Source organism: Pyrus communis, chromosome 15, assembly GCF_041283825.1.
Source record: "Pyrus communis isolate YQ-2024b chromosome 15, ASM4128382v1, whole genome shotgun sequence".
In the NCBI taxonomy this organism is placed as follows: Eukaryota; Viridiplantae; Streptophyta; class Magnoliopsida; order Rosales; family Rosaceae; genus Pyrus; species Pyrus communis.
In genome coordinates, this window is record NC_142579.1 from 22,907,933 (window position 1) to 22,926,818 (window position 18,886).

General features: G+C 32.7%; 2 protein-coding genes and 1 pseudogene across 13 annotated transcripts; 2 read left to right on the top strand and 1 right to left on the bottom strand.

Annotated features, from left to right (window-relative positions):
• Positions 1–447: 447 nt before the first annotated feature.
• On the bottom strand, positions 448–1,319 carry LOC148690718 (uncharacterized). Its single transcript, XM_088684993.1, has 3 exons — positions 959–1,319; positions 674–847; positions 448–488 (listed from the first exon to the last, which is right to left on the bottom strand). The coding sequence occupies exons 1-3, from the start codon at positions 1,317–1,319 to the stop codon at positions 448–450; spliced, it is 576 nt and encodes a 191-aa protein (XP_088541119.1).
• Positions 1,320–1,794: 475 nt separating this feature from the next.
• On the top strand, positions 1,795–18,719 carry LOC137733432 (uncharacterized). 12 transcript variants are annotated; one of them, XR_015956567.1, is made up of 19 exons: positions 1,807–2,547; positions 2,652–2,745; positions 3,018–3,344; positions 3,647–3,716; positions 4,577–5,627; positions 5,738–5,833; positions 6,308–6,423; positions 6,887–6,959; positions 8,885–9,032; positions 12,154–12,218; positions 12,316–12,379; positions 12,622–12,719; positions 14,130–14,193; positions 14,336–15,187; positions 16,619–16,649; positions 16,760–16,828; positions 17,905–17,965; positions 18,238–18,333; positions 18,561–18,719. XR_015956567.1 is itself a non-coding variant. In XM_088685514.1 (18 exons), the coding sequence occupies exons 8-11, from the start codon at positions 8,798–8,800 to the stop codon at positions 12,694–12,696; spliced, it is 483 nt and encodes a 160-aa protein (XP_088541640.1). In that variant the 5' UTR covers positions 1,795–2,547; positions 2,652–2,745; positions 3,018–3,344; positions 3,647–3,716; positions 4,577–5,627; positions 5,738–5,833; positions 6,887–6,959; positions 7,130–8,797; the 3' UTR covers positions 12,697–12,719; positions 14,130–14,193; positions 14,336–15,187; positions 16,619–16,649; positions 16,760–16,828; positions 17,905–17,965; positions 18,238–18,333; positions 18,561–18,719. The 12 variants fall into 12 exon arrangements, 1 of the variants encoding a protein (XP_088541640.1); XR_015956561.1 differs by lacking the exons at positions 6,308–6,423; positions 8,885–9,032 and having other exon boundaries at positions 1,814–2,547; positions 3,018–3,137; positions 3,243–3,344; positions 4,577–4,651; positions 5,475–5,627; XM_088685514.1 differs by lacking the exons at positions 6,308–6,423; positions 12,316–12,379 and adding an exon at positions 10,648–10,755 and having other exon boundaries at positions 1,795–2,547; positions 7,130–9,032.
• Positions 11,191–12,147, top strand: LOC148690719 (uncharacterized; annotated as a pseudogene).
• Positions 18,720–18,886: the final 167 nt, after the last annotated feature.

Below are 18,886 nucleotides of genomic sequence, written 5' to 3' on the forward strand. Positions count from 1 at the left end.
TTTACTAGTACAATTAAATATATTTTCCACTTTCTTTTTAAACGCGACAAACACTGTAAAGACTTGAGATTTTTGCTTAAGGGGAAAAATCCGTGAATATCATGAAAAATCATCCACAAAAAGCAAATAATATTTATATCCTTCAACTGAAACCACAGGAGAACAACAAACATCAGAATGTAAAAGTTTTAATGAAAATTTAGAAATAGACTCAGAGGTTCTAAACGGCAATTTAGAAATCTTACCTAATGGGCATGATTGACAAAACTTTACATCATTGGTGCATGAACTGGCACTTGATTATTAGAAATTAAAAACTTGATTATTTGAACGGCAAGATGGCCTAAACAAGAGTGCCACTTTTGTGCCGAGACACGAACTCTTGCAAATGCAAACAAAGGATGTTTGGATATTCCACCGCCACTTTGAAATGGGTATAAGCTATTCTCACACCTCCCTTGGGAAAGCGTCCTCCGGGTCTTGAAGTCCTTAACAACAAAATGATATGGAAAAATTAGAAGGTTACAATGGTTACCTACAGTAAATTTATGGGCATATATTATGTTTGTTGAAGCAGATGGACAATGCAAAATATTATTAAGGTTAAACGAGCAAGAAGTAGTATTTATTTGATTCGAACCAGAGTGAGCAATAGAAAGTTCGATGTCATTACCTACACCTCCAATGTTTTCATTACCATTGTACTCTTTGGGATTCACCAAGTTCTGAATATCAAGTGTGATGCGAGCATTTGCTCCTGTATCAAGTAACCAGGAGCCATTGTTTTGGCGATTCAAAACGATTGATGAATAGGCCATTGCACTCAGACGCTTGGTGGGAATACAGCCTTCATATGCATCGTTCATGTGTTGGTAACAATCAAGGGCTAAATGCCCTTCCTTTCCACATATCTAGCAAGTAATACGACTACTTCCACACCCAAACCGATCACCATTACCACTAGGAGCGTGTTGATAGTTGTTGTTGCGAGAACCAGAAACTTGTGTATTGACACCTCCATGATTGGACGGAAAACCACCGCGTCCAGTGCCACGAGAATGTCCAACACGTCCTCTCGCTGCTACAAAAGCATTAACCGGGGCTGATTCAACTAGTGGGAGAGTTTGTTCCACCATCCTCCTTTCCGTAGTCAAGAGAAGAGCTTCAAGAGTTGGGTACATGATAGGTGTATCACGTGCCTGAGCAGCATTAACAGTCATTTCAAACGCATGACCAAGGTTGTTCAAAATGATTTGGACGAGTTCATCATCGTCCACAAGCTTACCAGCTAAAGCCAAATTGTCAGCAATCTCATTCATCTTATCAAGATAATAATCACATAAAGGTTATCCAATAAAAACTGCTGACCAAGTAAACAAACTCAAGAGTTTGTACTGAAGAGGATTCACGACTCAGTCTTTCCGTTGCATGTTAACAGCTTAACAAAGTACACTGCCAGATTTAATAATTAATATATGCTGTTACCAAACATGTTGTATATGTAAACCTTCTGTCTCCCAAACATGTTGATATTATTCGGAATAGAATTTTAATTTAGTTATATATATATATATATGTGTGTGTGTGTGTATATTTAAAAAAAAAAAAAAAAAAAAAAAAAAACCATTAACAAGTAATCCTAATGTGAGTGGATTGGATTAGAAAGATGCAAAAATAGTACTTCCAGATCTATTAGGTGTCCAATTCTTTTGCTCTACTTGGCGTTATTTTGGCACAAATTATATATACTAAAACTCAGTTGATGAATGCTGTTCATTAACAGTGATTTGACGATTTTGCCCCTGCTTGGTCTGTTTAATTTCAATTGCGCCATGTTTTACACGTGTTTGTCATCGGTGAAATGGAAGCAGGCTGAAAAATCTGGGGTGTTCCCCCTGCTTCCTTGCTCTTCTTTTCCTCTTCTGGACTGTTCTTTTCCATCGACTTCTCTGTCACTATCTCGCAACCAGCTACAACACCGATTCACCCTTCATTTCTCCCGCTTCACCTCCGTGGGTTCCGTAAGATGCTGGAAGCATCTTTCGTTTCTTTCTTTCTTCTTTTTCTCTTCCACCTCTTCCTTTGCCGAAGCAACTAAAAATCAAAAACCTACTCGCGGCTTCTTCCTCCCGATTTCGGAGCTTCTCTCTCTTCCACTCTCTCTCTCTCCCCTCCATTGAAGCACCTCCATACACATGTATCGTTTCTCCCGTAATTATATATATTTAATTATTTGAAAATTAGTTCTTCTGTGTAAAATTCTTAAGCTTTTGATTACCTGCAATTTTCAATTTTCTACGATATAGGATTTTTGGATAATTTCATGATTTAGTGATCCTACTAATGATATATCAAGTAGAATCAATATGAGGAATAGATTCTTCAATTTCGTAGCTTCCAAGCCTAGACAAGAGATCATATTCGCGGTTTTTGCGTTTGTTTATGTTTGATTTGCACCGATTTTGGTTGGATCTATTTCTGATTTTGTTTTCCGTTTGAGCACCGGTTGTTTTTGCATCGCTGGGAAGTTAATTTTCTACAATTGAGGTATGTTTTGTAACTGCTGTGTTTTGATTTTTATTCAGTGTTTTGATTAATTTTGGATGGAATTGTAACCGTTTGGTTTTGGGTTGACTCTGTTCCTATGCTAGAGTTTCCCTGGCTAAGAGGATATTTTGCGGTTTGGTTCCTTGCTTGGTCAGTCTCACATTTACCGAACGTTCCGGCGGTCCTATTATTTTTTGGGTAAGTTTTTTCTCTTTTTATTTTTTCCTGATTTGACAACTCCTTGGTTGGTGTTTGATTAAAATGTGTGTGTAATTTTTTCGAAGACTTACTGGTGAGATGGATTGACAAGATTCTTGAGTGAAAATAGGCATTTTAGTGCGGTTAAACAGAAATATAGAGCTTTATTGTAAGAAAGTTATGGACGATTTAATCAAATTAATTGTACTGATAGAGATATGAATGAGCCTAATGTTTATTCTTTTCACTCAAACATCATTATACCATTACAGAAAATCAGGAATTTGAACATCAGCTTGCGACTTTGCCATAGATTTGAACGCCACCAGCTTTGATGCAGTCATTGGAGACACCCCTGCCTCCTTTGCCATAGTCTAATTCTTCACTCACTGGTCAGCTTTTCTAATTTCTATGTAAACCATTGATTTTATTTGGGAAATAAATGGAACCCCTTATGTTTTTGCTTAAAGTATTGATCTTTGAGTGTTACTCAGTAGATATTAGATCGATTGGAGGTTACCCATTTGAAAAAGAAGATAGATCACATGGATGATGGATCATGTGAGTTTCTCCAAATATTTGAGATCACATGGAAATATGTAAGTTGTCAGAACTAAAATGATCTAAAAGCTTATTGAGAATTGTTGTAATTTGCTTTTCATTGTAGCATTACTTTCTTAAACTGATTAGAGCTAAAGATTTGCTAATTCCTTAACATTCAGTGCATATGCTTATTAATGTCTGTTTGTTATCTTAGAGGCATATGGTGGTTTAGTTGCACCCTACACACATGTAGCTCAAGGCTGACCCCAAATTGTTCCTCCTGAAATGATGTTGTGCTTATTTGTAAATTTTGTTGCTTATCTGCAATTCACCTTTTGTCTCTTGATATCTTTTACAGGTGCAAAACGCCGTAGAGTATTTAAACATCATCGGGTCCTTGGATGAGAATGAGAATCTGACTGTTTTAGGTGGGGAGAGATATATTATTCTTTTAATATTTCAATTATGCATTGTGATGCTTGCAACTCTTTGTAATGGTTGACAGTTTAAATTTGAAAATCATTAGCCTAATGCAGTTTAAATCACTACAGTTTAAATGCAGATTGTTATATAGAGCTTAGGATTTAGGTTTTCCAGTTCAATCAAAGCTAATTAGACAGAATCATGAATTAATTAAATGTGGTGTCTTCCTTTCTCCTCTGTTTCTTTTGTTGTTGGGTGAAAGTGAGCATAGGTTTATGATAACCTATTTAAAAGGAAAGCTGTAGAGAGAGAGAGGGTAATAAAGCAGGTGCATATAGGGACTCAAAAGTTAAGGCATACTGACAGAAAAATGCACAGATCGGTATGGTAAAAATGAAAAAAAATGAAAAGAAAGTGAACCCAATAGAATATAGAAAATGACGTGTTCATCTAGTGGAAAAACCAATACGTGGTGTTTATTTTTAGACAAGATGGGAAGATGTAAACAGTTGGAGGTCCATACCAGTTTCCAAGTTCTTTATTAATGTGAATGTTTATGTTATTCTGATTAGGAACTTAAGTGAATAAATCGTTTTCGAATTTGTAGACAAATAATTGCGTACAAAATAATGAACTCTGTTAAACAAAAATAATTGCTTACAATAGAGAATAACTGTAAACATTATTGAAGTATACATTTAAATATTTTTAATTTATATAAATAGATAAGTTGCTATTGCATTCTGTGCCTAAATCAAATCACTAACTTGAACCATGCTCTTTATTTGGGAACTCTATGTATTTCTTATTTGAATTAGTATGGTTTGTCTTTCAAATTTGATTTCGTGTGATTTCATTTTGATAGATATTTCAGAATTTCAGAAAGCATGTGCAGTTTGATCAATTAAGGCCAACCTGATTTACAGAGGTCCGATTAGAGGTACACTACTAATTACCTCACTTTTCTCCCAAGAGTATGCTGCTTTTTCCAGAAGAAAAAGATTAGCTTGGTTTGATGTCTTATTTGAATTGTGTGGATTTGGTTTGATCTCTTAATTTGTGTTGTGCAAATTTTGTATGAATTAATTTGGGTTGGGCAGAGGAAGCAAATAATTTTTTAAATTAATAAATTTAGTTTGGTTTGTACATATGCTGATGGATATTATTTACTGAAGCATGAACATGTCAAGAAACTGTTTGTTTCAAATTATTCATTACAACTTTGCACCAACTGTTTTTGTTATGCCTAACAGTTTTAAAACCCGCTACATCGCGCGGGCTCCTTTGCTAGTTATATATACTAAAACTCAGTTGATGATCACTGTTCATTAACAGTGAAATGGCGAAATTGCCCTCTATTTCTTCTTGGTTCTCCGTTCTATTCTCTTCTCGGTGCAGTGAAATGGCCTTTTTGCCCATGTTGGGCACGGGTCCATCATCCTACTTCTTTAGCCTTCAATTAGGTTTTTTATTCCCCTTACCCTTTTGTTGGCTTCTCTCTCGCCGATCTCTGCTTCGATCCATCTTATTTTGCGTTATGTTCTTCTAAAATCTTGCGTTCCTCTCAAATCCTCTGTACTTTATTTCACAAAATATTCACGAAATTGGCCTCTGAAGTTTTATCCTTTGTTCTAAAATCCTGCGGTTCTTATTTTTGTTTTTTGGGGATTTCATTTGCGATCTCCGTTTTCAAAGAAGTTGTGCATCCCTATGAACGTAGATTTGTTGACGTTCTGTGGAAACTCATAAAATTGGTTTCGAAGGTTTTATCCTCAACTTGCAATCACTGGGAAGACTTTGTGTCTCTTTTTCCATCTGTCATACCGGAGTTGTCGCCGGATTTCTGACGAATTTTCAGCCCAGCTTGGGAACGGCCTGTTTTCAGGTTATTGTGTGATAAATTCTATTGAACCCAGGTGCGTTTTATAATAGCTGTGTGTGTGTGTGTGTTTTTTTTTTTTTTTTTGGATTTTTATTGATTTGAACGAACGAAACCCTAACGGTTTGGTTTTACTGTGAGTTGTAGTGTTTTCGAGGCTTTGCCAGCTAAAAGCGGATTCTGCCTTTGACATCCTCTGTTGAAAAATCTGAAATTTGGCAGCAGCTGGAACCGTTGTTTTGGGTATGGTTTCCGTGCCTCCACTTCTTCATTATTCTGTATGCATTTCTTATTTAAATCATTGGAATTTGTGTGAATTCATTTCGATGGATATCTCAAAATTTGAGAAGGCAGTTGTGCTTTTATCAAATGTTTCTTCGCTTTGTGTGATTTCATTTAAATGGATGCCTCAAGTTTTTTTTATACTCATTTCTGATAATCATGCCTGCTTTTTCCATTGCTATAATTTTTTGAGTATTCTTGCACTCTTGGGGAGACGAAATTGATATTAAATGTGGATCACAAATTTGGGTGTGTATTAGAAGAGAAATAATGGTTCTCCTATCTTTCCGAATTTATTAATTGGGTCTCTCTCTCTCTCTCTCTCTCTCTCTCTCTCTCTCTCTCTCTCATAATTGGTGGGTTAGAGCAGGGGATTAGGGGATTGGTGTCTTGGATGCAAGAATTGGCTAACAACAAAAATTCACAAATTTGCAGAGGTGGAGTTGTTTGGGAAAGCTATTGTGTTCATTCAAGAAATTATTTGGAGTCTTTTGCTGACTTTGTAATCTCCAAATTCTCAACAATGTAGTTGGCAAAAGGAGGGTGTTGTGGTAATTTCCTGAGTTAAATTATGAGTAGAAAGAAACCTTTGTTTTGGACCTTCTCCATGGGATCTAAAACATATCATTCTAGGGAAGAAATTGGCAATTTAGTGTTGGGGTTTGCGATTGATAAAGTAAATTTTGGATTAGGTTTCCTTGCAATGGCCAGCAACACCCTTTTGAATAACTATTTGTATAGTATGATTGTTTTTTAATTCCATTTTTTTTGTTACTGCGGAATGTTGATTACTGGTTTTGGATCGCCTATTTGTTTTTTAATGTATTTGCTCAAAGAAATTATACATATGTGAAGCAGCGAGCTATTATGGTTGCTACGGTTATAATACTTATGGTTAAAACGTTACATGCAATGGAGAAATGAGACTTTGTTTGTTTTTATGAAATTAACTATATTTATTAAATTCAATTTACTTTTCTGAGCTAATGATAAGTGATCATTTTTTTTCAATAGGATTTGAAAAGCAATTAGTTATTCTGGTTTCTAAGCTGTTTGTTTCTAGCTTCCAAAACGCTCTCTGCTCAAGGTTAGTAATTTAAACTTCTGGAATGATTTAATTAAAAGTTTAATTATATAGTTTTCTATAGTTGAAGTCAACTTTCGTTTACTGTTTATATTAGATGAGAGCTATATTGTTTTTGCATATGTTTCGTGTCTTAATTGATTTTTTTTTATTTTTTAAAATCTGTTTTGCAGTTGTTTGTTTTTCAAATAACAGTAACAGTTTGTTTCCATCATGTCTAAAAAGCCTATAAATGGTCAAACAAATGATGCTATAAAGCGAAAACAAAATATCACTGATGACAAATATGATAATACATTGTTTGAGCATAATCATCAATCAAAAAGAGTGTAGAACTACTTATATCCATAATTCTCAGTGCTCCACTAGCAGACCTTCTGCTGAGCATTGCGCCATTGAATGTGTTGATGATGAAATGCTAGATGTGACCCCACTTGAAAAGAAATTATACACACGTCATCGAAAAGGGAAAACGTTGTTAGTTTGTCAAATAATGCTCAAAACAGAGTTGAAAAAACCTTTGCTGGTGACAATTGTAGTCTTATGAATAAGGGTCAAGCCTTCTTCCAAAAAAATAGAAACGGTACGTTTTAAATTCTGTACATCATTAAGTTTTAACTTTAGCATTTACTTAATTGTATGTGGTGATTTTATATATATATATATATATATATATTTTTTTTTTTGGCATGTGTATTTTTGTAGGGGTTGTGAAAGATTATGCGGACTTGGGTGATAAGAGTTATAAATGTGTTGACTGTGGTGCATATTTTTGGTTAAAAGAGTCACTTAAATAAAGTTGGAAAAAAAAATCAACCCATTTTCACTCTTTGTTGTCAACAAGGAAAAATTAAATTTTCAACTCCAAAGCTAACGCCGATTTTTTTAGATTCCTTGCTTGATCCGAATGGAGGTCAAAAAAGTTTATCATTTCGAGAAAATATTAGAGCTTATAATTATATGTTTTCATTTACTTCAATGGGAGCGAAAGTTGATCATTCAATTAATGATGGGTCAAGTCCTTACATTTTTAAAATTAGTGATCAAGTTTATCATTTGATGGGATCTCTTTTACCCGCTAATAATGAGTCTCCAAAATTTGCTCAGCTATATGTGTATGATACATATAATGAAGTACAAAATCGTCTTAAAGCTGTTGATGATTGTGATGGAAAAAATGTAAGACTTGATTCAAAAATTGTAGAAAATCTGATTAAAATGTTTGATGAATCAAATGAGTTGGTCAAACTTTTTCGAACGGCAAGAGATGGTCTCATCTCTTTGAAAATGATATTGTCAGGAAGACAACCAAATGATGGCAAGCAATATGACCGACCAACAAGTGATGAAATAGGTGGTTTAATAGTTGGTGATATAGGTCTGTTCGACTCTAATAGAGATATCATTATAGACTCTAAAAGTGAAGGATTAAAACGTGTTACAAAATTGAATCCAAAGTTTATGGCTCTTCAGTATCCTATTCTTTTTCCGTATGGTTAAGATGGCTATAGACCAGATTTAAAATGGAATGAAAATTATAAAGGTCCAAAAATGAAAAGACAAAGAGTGCCTATGAGAGCTTATATAACCTATCAAATTCAAGAAAGAGAACCATATTTAACTACATTGTTAAAAGGAGGTAGACTTTTTCAACAATATTTGGTAGATTCTTATGCAACACTTGAAGAAGATAGATTGGATTACATTAGACAAAATCAAAAAAATTTGAGAAGTGAAGTTTACAAAGGAATTTACGATGCAATATCAAGAGGTGATAATGATGCAAGTAGTTTGGACAAAAAATTGTGTTGCCTGCTTCATATACAGGAAGTTCTAGATACATGATTAACAATTATCAAGATGCTATGGCTATCTGTAGAGAACATGGACATCCTGATTTGTTCATAACATTTACCTGTAATGTAAAGTGGCCAGAAATTATGAGAGAATTTGCAAAAAAATGGGGATTCAAACCTGAGGACAGACCTGATATAATTTCCAGAATATTTAAAATGAAACTTGATGATATGCTTGACTTCATCAAATCTGGAAAGCCTTTTGGAGAAGTTGAAGCAAGTGAGTACCAAAAACTCATTTTTCTCCTTACCGTAATTTTTTCTTTTTTTTGCTTCATAAAACTAACTTTTTTTTTTATTTTTTTTTATTTTTTTATTTTTATTTTTTAGGGGTTTTCTTCTATTTTCAATATTTTTGCAAACAGATGTTTGTACAATTGAATTTAAAAAAAAAGGTTTACCTCATTCTCATATGTTAATATGGCTGAAATCAAATTTCAAGTGCTACATTGCATCAGATATAGATTATATTATTTCAGCTGAGTTGCTAGACAAATTTGTCAATCCTCAACTTTATGAAATTGTTAATCAATTCATGATTCATGGTCCATGCGGTCATACTAATCAAAATTCTCCTTGCATGCAGAAAAATAAGTGTTCCAAAAACTTTCCTAAACCATATAAAAATGAGACAATTTTTGAACCTAATGGTTTTCTAGTTTATAGGCGTCGTGATGATGATACAAAATTTGTTTTAAAAAACGGAATCAAAATTGATAACAGCTTTGTTGTTCCTTATAATCCTGAACTACTTTTGAGATATAATGCTCATATAAATGTTGAATCCTGTTGTCAATCAATGCTTATAAAATATTTGTTCAAATATGTAAATAAAGGTTCAGATAGAGCACAATTAATTCTTCAACAAGATCCAAATGATGAAATATTAACATATCTAAATTGTAGATACATATCACCATACGAAGCTGTTTGGAGATTGTTTTAATATTCTATACATCATAGAGAACCTTCTGTGGAACGATTGCCAGTACATTTATCGTTAGAGCAAAATATTGTTTTCAGTGGCGATCAATCATTGCAATCAATTATCAATCAAAATGCTTTTGAACATACAATGTTAAAAAGTTGGTTTGAAGCTAACAAAATTTATAACGAAGCACGTTCACTAACTTATGCACGGTTTCCGTCAAAATTTGGAAACCAAGAAAACAAAAAAGTTCAATAGGTAGAATAGCATATGTGCATCCAGCATCTGGTGAATTATATTATTTAAGAATGCTTCTGAATTTGAAAAAAGGTGCATTAAACTTTGATGATATAAAAACTATTAATGGTGTTGTACATAATTCATATCATGTTGCATGTAAATCATTAGGATTGTTAGGCGATGAAAAAGAATGGATTGAAGCTTTGTCAAATGATGTAAATGTAGCATCATCTGCTCAATTGAGACTATTGTTTGTTACAATAATTTTATTTTGTGATGTAGCAAATCCTCAAATTCTTTTTGATAGTCATTGGGAAAACATGTATGATGATATTTTGTACAAATTACGAAAAACTTTTGCAATTCCTGATATGATTGTACCACATGATGAATTAAAAAATTCTGTCTTATTTGAGCTAGAATTGCTTTTTAATAATGTATCAACTTCTTTAGACAAATATAATTTACCAATGCCTGATGCAAGAAAAATGTTAGAAATAAAAAATAGACTTTTAAGAGAAGAGTTAAATTATGATTGTGAAGAATTGTCAAAAAAAACACAGAGTTTTAAAATCGCAACTTAATGAAGGTCAAAAACATATCTATGATTGTGTTATAGATACTGTAAATAAAAGAAAATGACTATTTTTTGTCTATGGTCATGGAGGTACTGGAAAAACTTTTTTATGGGATGCTATAATAAGTAGACTTAGATCTGAAGGAAAAATTGTTTTAGCAGTGGCATCATCCGGAATAGCATCGTTGTTATTACCAGGTGGTAGAACAACTCATTCTAGATTTAAAATTCCCTTGGTTATTACTGATTCTTCAATTTGTCCAATAAAAATGAAAACTCATCTTGCTGGATTAATTGAAAAAACAGATTTAATTATATGGGATGAAGCACCTATGATTCATAAACATTGTTTCGAAGCATTGGATAAATCACTTTCTGACATTTTGTCACATTTACATGGTTCACAAAATAATATCCCATTTGGTGGTAAACCTGTTTTATTAGGTGGTGATTTTCGACAAATATTACCTGTTATACCTGGAGGAACCAGAGAAGATATGATAAATGCTTCTCTAAATACTTCTTATTTGTGGTCACATTTTAAAATTTTTCATTTGAAAGAAAATATGAGGTTATCAAGAAATGGATTAAGCAATGAAGAAAAGAAAAAAAATCAATGATTTTGCAAATTGAATTTTACAAATAGGTGATGGAAAAATTAGTGATATAAATAATGAAGATAATCAAAATGACAAAGACACATCTTTGATTGAAATACCTAAAGATTTGATAAGTAATTCTTCTGGAAATCCGATTTGTTCAATCTTTCGTGCAACTTATCCCAATTTTGAAATTTCTTTTGATAATTTTGTTTATTCAAGAGAACGTGTTATTGTAACACCTCGAAATACAACTATTGCAGATATAAATAATTATATAATTGATTTGTTACCTGGAGAACAACATGTGTTTCTAAGTTATGATTCTTTATGTTCTTCAAATGGAAATATCGAAAATCTAGAAACATTGTATCCTGTTGAGTTTTTAAATAAACTGGATTTCAATGGTTTACCTACACATAACCTAATTCTAAAAATAGGAATGCCAATTATGCTGTTACGAAATTTAAATCAATCTTTAGGTTTGTGTAATGGAACTAGATTAGTTGTTACTCAATTATATAATAGAATTATTGAAGCTAAAATACTTGTTGGAAACAATATTGGTCACAAAGTTTTTATACCAAGAATCACTCTTACAGCAACTGAAAGTAAGTGGCCTTTTATTTTTAAAAAAACGTCAATTCCCGATCAGACCATGTTATGCAATGACTATTAACAAAAGTCAAGGATAATCTTTGAAACAAGTTGGTTTATATCTTCCTGAACCTATTTTTACACACGGTCAATTATATGTTACATTATCCAGAGTGACATCAAAAGGTCTAAAAATTTTAATAGGAGATGGAGAAAATAATGTAAACAACTATACTGCAAACATAGTATCTAAAGATGTGTTACAAAATTTACAATCAAATTGTTAGTTTATTTCTTTATATATTTGTTGGATACAATTAAGGCAACTGTATAATGCTGTTTAAAAATAGTTTGAAATCATTGCTAACCATTGTAACTATGTGATTTTTATGTATGCAAGATGAACAGTGCAGTCATTGCAAAGTCGAGATAGAAAGCAACATTTGCTCCATGTCGGAAACAAAGGTTAGATTTGTTCTATTTGATAGCTTCAATATTGTTATTCATTATATTGATCCGATTTGATATCATCGAGATGTAATGCATCTCATTGAATTTACAGGCAAAAGATTTATGATCTCTATGTGAGTAAAATCAAATTGGTCACTCACATATAGCAAACTCAGGTTAGCTTCATTGCAACTATTTTTTTTTTTTGTACTTTGCTTAAATAAAAAATTAATAAGTTTCAGTCCAACTTGATAATTTCTTGGAAATTCTTGAATTGGTCATTTTCTTAATCCTCATGATACATATCAATCTTATTTAATAATGAAATAACAGACTTATGTTAGCTAAAGTCAAAACAGAAAACTATTTCTTTTACCCGTCCAGTTTAATAAATCAAGTTTACATAATTGGTGTTCAGGTGTGCAATAAGGTATTAAAAGTTCGTTTAATATTAACAGAGGTACATATACAAGGATTATTGGCTATACCTTAAACACTAAAGCTTACACCACAATGGTAAGGATCAATGGTATGTGAAAAAAATTCAGAGTTTATTAGCTTTCTTTCATTAACGTTTTACATTTCAATTCGATCTTTACTAACCTTTCTCTTCAGTGGAATTGGCTGATACCAATATATATATAGACTTTTTCCTTTTCACTTGGTTTGAATATATGACCAAATTACTAGCCTGCCCATTGAGGGGTTAAGTTAGACATCCAAAAATATGAGTGAAGACTCCCTCACAAAAAATTTACCCACTCCACGTCTTGATAAAGCCAAAGAACACCTTAGCAATAGGAAAATTGTTAAATCTATCACCATTCTCATTATTCATTAGTTAGCTTAAATAATTCACCTATTTTTAGGGTGTTTTTGGTTTAGTTAAGGCATGTGAAGAGAGTACATCTTTGGTCTGACCATTTCAATTTATACTTTTGGATGTCCATCTTAAACCACTTAGCGAACATCTGAGGAATTAGCCATGCGCTTATAGCAGGTCAAGAGAAGAAAGTCTTTGTCTATAAATTGGTATTAGCCAATTCCTCTAAAGAGAAAAGATGGAAATGATGATTATTTCACCAAACGGGCTATATCTGATCCATCTACCAACATCCCTTCTTTCCATTTTTATAATAAAAATAGTGCGAAATTCACTTGGATATCTTTTTGGGCCATATTCTCAGATTTAATGCATTTTACAGTGTGGTCTTCAATTTGCTTCAGTTCATTTCATTAAATTTGGTTACGATTTTGACTCTGTATTGTAGTCATTTAGTGATGATTCACTTAGAATTTACCAATCATTCTAATCAATATCAGACATAAATTCTACTTTTTACAATGCTTTTCCAATGTTTGAACGTCAAGTCATTTCATTTTCTCACGTGATACATCAATTTCCATCTTTGCTATTTTCATGTGTTGTTACAGTACTTTAACTGCTCTTTGTCCATAAATTTTAACTAATTTTAATTCTACTTTATCATTTTGGCCAAATTGTTCTATAATTTTAACGTACTTTTAATTTCTTGATATCCAGGTGGTTTACATACTTTTTAACCATAGATCACATAACTTACATTTACAATTATATTGTTTCAATTGTTTATATAATTTTTTCTTTGTTCCCTGTAACATGGTCTCATAGTATGCTTTACTGGTATTGAATATAATTGGACAAACTGCTATGAATCTATTATTTCCAATTTAAACACTTCTGATAACTTAGAGGTTCATTTGTTAGTTCAAATTTATGCAACAAATGTATAAACCAAGATCTATAATTTTTTTATTTATCTATTTTCACAAAGTACTACATCACCAGTTCAGAATGTTTATTTTAAGTTTCTATTTCTTTTTTTTTTATTGCTTACATTAATTTTTGATTGGTTTTTTTCAATTTTTGTCCCATGTTGTTTTCAGTGATGTTGTAGCTTTGAAAACTATGAACTTTGGATCAACATTCAAAATCTAATGTAAAACATTGGTATTTGCTTCTTTACAATTCTCTATTTATATGTTATTGCAATCACGATCTCATTTTCAAAGTTCTTTGAACTTTGACCACATTTAGTTATGCTGAAATTCTTCTTGCCACTCGTAACCATTACATTCTGTCTCTTCACTAGATAAATTTTTAGGTCTTGCTGAAAAGCACTTGCACCCTTCCAAATGATGAAAACTGTGCACGTAAGCAAAACTTTTTACATCAACTCTTGCTTGATTAGTGATTCTGGTATAGCTGATTGATGTGAATATCAATTGTATGGTTTGTGTTGCTTAGTTTATGCTTAATACAATGTCATCTACGGAATCCCTTCATATATATTAGAATTCTTAGTAAGATTTGTGCCAACTATTTTTGTTATGTGGAAGTTGAAACCTTTTTTTACGGTTGTAAATAGAGTCCCATGTATATGTAAATAGTGTATATACATATTATAACTTTCTACGTATTTTATACAGTTTTAAAACCCGCAGCATCGCGCATACACTTTTGCTAGTTATATATACTAAAACACAGTTGGGTTCCGGCACTGTTCAACAATAGTAAAAGGGCGGAAATGCCCCTGACTTTTTGTTTGCTTAGCCGTTTTGCTGCTGCTTTGCACAGTTAAATATCTGTTATGCCCCTGATTGCCACGCGTTGATCATCCTTTGTCTGTGTGGTTTGATTCCGTCACAGCGAATGGACGACGTTTCCCTTCTAGCCCACGCGTCCATCATCGATGGCCTTTTCAGTTCGACTTCTTCCCAATTTCGCTTCTCTCGCCATTCTCACCTTTTGGGTATTTTGGAACCTAGGGTTTTTTCTCTCCCGCATTGCCGTTTTACTTGCTGTTTAGCGTTGCCATCTTTCTCCAGATCGGCAGGCCGATAGAACCCGGCAAGGTCAACATGTAGTTCTATGGAATTACGACCTGTGATCTCAGCCATCTCAGCCATGCTCGCGCCGTCGTCAATTTCGTTGTTTTGTTCAGGTTCGCACATTCAATCTCATTATTTGCATGTTTAATTTAATATTCATGCAATTAATTGTGCTTTCGATTAGTGTGGAAGTTGATATGTTTGATTTTATGCATGTACTTTATTTTTTCTATTTTCTGTTCGAAATTAATTTACTTTTCCTTGGAAATCGTTGAGCTCCTAGAAGTTTTTGCCTTTTTTCTTAATTTGATCGAAATCCATTTCTTACCCACATAACCTAGAGTCTCCTGATGAGTTTTTCGTCGTTCTCAGTGTGTCTGATTTAATTTTTTTTTTTTTTTTTTTTTGGTTGTTTTCGATTTACAGATGAATTTTGTGTTTAAATTTTCTTTTTATAATTTTGGGGGTTTTGTTTATGTGCTCGGATGCTGTGTGTGGCTGTCTGATTTCGTTCATTTTTTGCTTTCAGCAAACGCTGGTGTTCTTATTTTGGGGTTTTGCTGAGGGTATATAATTTGTTGAAATATTTAGTTTTTAATACATTAACAATTTTGTTGGGTCAGTTTTTGTTACTGACTGTTTTTTTTTTTTATTTTTTTTTTACTACTTTCGATCTCCTTCTATTTGAGTGGTATACTGGTATACAATTTATTGTCCTAAATTCACAATCTTACACTTCACAAATTTCACTGCTCAACCTATACTCAGGTAATCAGTTCGAAGTTGGACTATTTTAACCCTTTCAGTTTTTAGACTCTATAATGTTAAATCCAGTGTTTTTTTTTTTATTCTACATTCATTTTGATTTTACTTTTGACTTTCAGTCTACGTTCATTTTGATTGAGTTGTTTTAAGGATTTTGTGGGAGGACTCCCTTTGGAATTGCCAAATGCTGTTATTTGTCGGGTGGATGCCTTGGAAGTAGAGTTAATTCCTACTAAAAAGGTATAAAAGCTTAGCTAGACCTTGATTATCATGTAAGGTAGTAAATAAACCATAAAAGTAGCTTCACTGTGGTCTGTAGTCATCTGCCACACCTTTCCATGACTCTTATATACCTTTGGAATTGAATTTGGGTTTTGATTATTTCAATTAGTTTCTCTGGTTTATATTTCAAGGTCAGCCGGTTTTGTATTTAGCATCAATCAATTGCTTTTTTTTTGGTGAGTACCTAAACGTTTACACTTTCAGTTTAACAGAAAATGATAAATTGAGACAAACTTGAAACCTAATAAATCAATATTAGCAAACCCATAAACTTATTTCGTGACTATCACAATATTCTTTCAATATTCTACGTTTTGCTTACAATTCTGTTCTCTCTAGGATGTTTAAGTGCATTTTTGGTTTTTAAGTTTCGCCGCCAAATACCAACTGTGTGATTGTGTTTTCTAACCCCCTATGTTCTCAATAATGTTAATGTTTTTTAATACCATTTTTACATCTTTCAAACACAATGTTTAATACAATTTTCAAATCCACAGTCATTTCGAACTCGGATTCAGCCAGCCTGTGGTAAGCCTTTATTTTTCAATTGTTTATATGTGAATCAATAACTTTATGGCAAATAATGAATGTCGCAATTGCTGATAAATTGATTCTTTGTTTAAAAACTTGAACTGTAGATCTGTGCAAAATATCCATATATGGATCAGGGCCATGGACTTTTCTCAACCTATGGACCTCAAATCTCAGTGCGTCTTCCATTATTTCTCCAACCTCACTATATATGGAACTATTACATTTGCAATCATATTAATTCCTTGAACACAATATTTATATTTCTCTGTAACCTGCTAATTTTGGAATATATTATTGTTTCCTTACTGGTACATGAAAATGAAAATATAAAAATACAACCGGTTTAAGAAGCTAATCTCTTTTAATGTTCTTGGTTGTCTACAATAATTTTTAGTTATGTGAACTGGAAACCATGTGTGATTTAACTTGCAAAGTTTCTCTTATCACCCCTCTGGATAGTTTTGTGAACGAAAATATGCATGTCTTTGTTTGTCTTTGAGTTTTCTCTAGTTAAAAGTCGGAACAATGTCAAGACAAGTAGAAAATCCGTTTCTCTACAAAAGAGGCAGTTGTCATTGGTAATCTAGGGAAAATAATTCAGTCAAAGATGAAAATAAAATTATTAAAGTAAATAATGAACCTTATATAATTTGTTTCTAATCTTTGAATAATTATTGTTGTGTCATCCTGAGAGCACGATTGGTGCAGCTCAAATGGATTTGTACCAGAGCATCTTGCGTAGTAGTATGGTGGCTCTGCAGCTCACAACACTCATGTTCTTATTTTATTTTTGGGTTAGAGCATGCATATATTATCAGTTGCTAGATGTCATGATCAATCCCTATATTATATGTGAAATAAAAAAACGAAGGAACACTCTATAACTCTAATCAGATATCCACTGAAAAGGAAACAAATCACATTATAGACGAATACGTGTTAAAATTGTGTTGAAATAGAAAGATGAATAGAATGTTTCTGATAGAGATTACCCATGATAACAAAATGGTCAGGCACTATTTAATGGTTGTCAAGGTTGGATCTTTGTCTTAGTGAATAACAGTACATCTTATATCAGGGAAAAACACTAAGATCTGATACACTATCAATTTCGTATGACAGGAGAAATAAAACCTTTAGAACGCACTCCTTTTTTTTTTTTTTTTTTTCTTCATGTTTCAGTTTGTTTTTCAAATCAGTTGTCAATGCTATATGCTTTTTACTAACACATGTTTTTTGTTTTTAATAGTATACGAACATAAAAAAAAGCCTCCAAACCTCCAAAGACAGTAGCAAGATCTTTGTTGATGGTAAGCTATTATTCTCTGAGAGCTGTTTCTTTTTGTTTATTTCACATGTGTGGCTATTTATTGAAATTTGATTTGTCAAGAACTGGAGATGGTCTTGATTTTAAGGTTAAAATTGAATCATCCATGATTTTAAAATAATGGTATTTTTATTAAACCTATAACGATGGACGCATAGGTTATACATGCGGATTGTCACATTATTGTAGTTCTCAATTGATTTATGGTAGGTAGTCTTAACTCTTCGTCTATGTACCAATTTTTTTTTATTTTAGTGCTCAGGTAGAAATTACAGAGGAGCTTATTTGTTGGAGATTTGAAGAGTAAAACTTAGCAGTGCGGTACCGCTGAAGGTGGTAATTGCTAATCAGGTGTCCACTCTTTTTTCCACATACTTTGGTTCAAAAGCAATATCATTTGAATGATGAAACATTAAGTTAGCATCTCAAGTGAACTGTATTTGCCACTTCTCTTTTAAATGAATTTTAATATCAGCTCCAGTCCATGTTTGTTTAACAATATTGTATCATTCATTATATAGTTTCACAAAGATCGTGCATAATTCTTGCTAAACTTGGTTTGGTTTTCTTTTGTTTAGGGATAGAGTGAGCGAATCATAGTTTGACCAAGTCTTGAATGATGAATTGAGCCAGATCATTGAGGTCTCTTTGTCAAGTTAAATTTTCATTCGACTTTTTATTTGTAATGCTCGGTTCTTCACTCAAACATTGCTTATGAAGTGAACGAATTTGCATAAGTTTGAATACATTTCTAATCCCGCAGCAACGTGCGGGCACCGTTACTAGTCTTTAAACTAATGGTAAAACTCACATCAGATGATCAGACTCTTTCAAAGGATGGCTTTATTCCCTAGGAATTTAGTTTCCCAATAACAAATAAGCTGCAGTAAGTGTGACATAATGC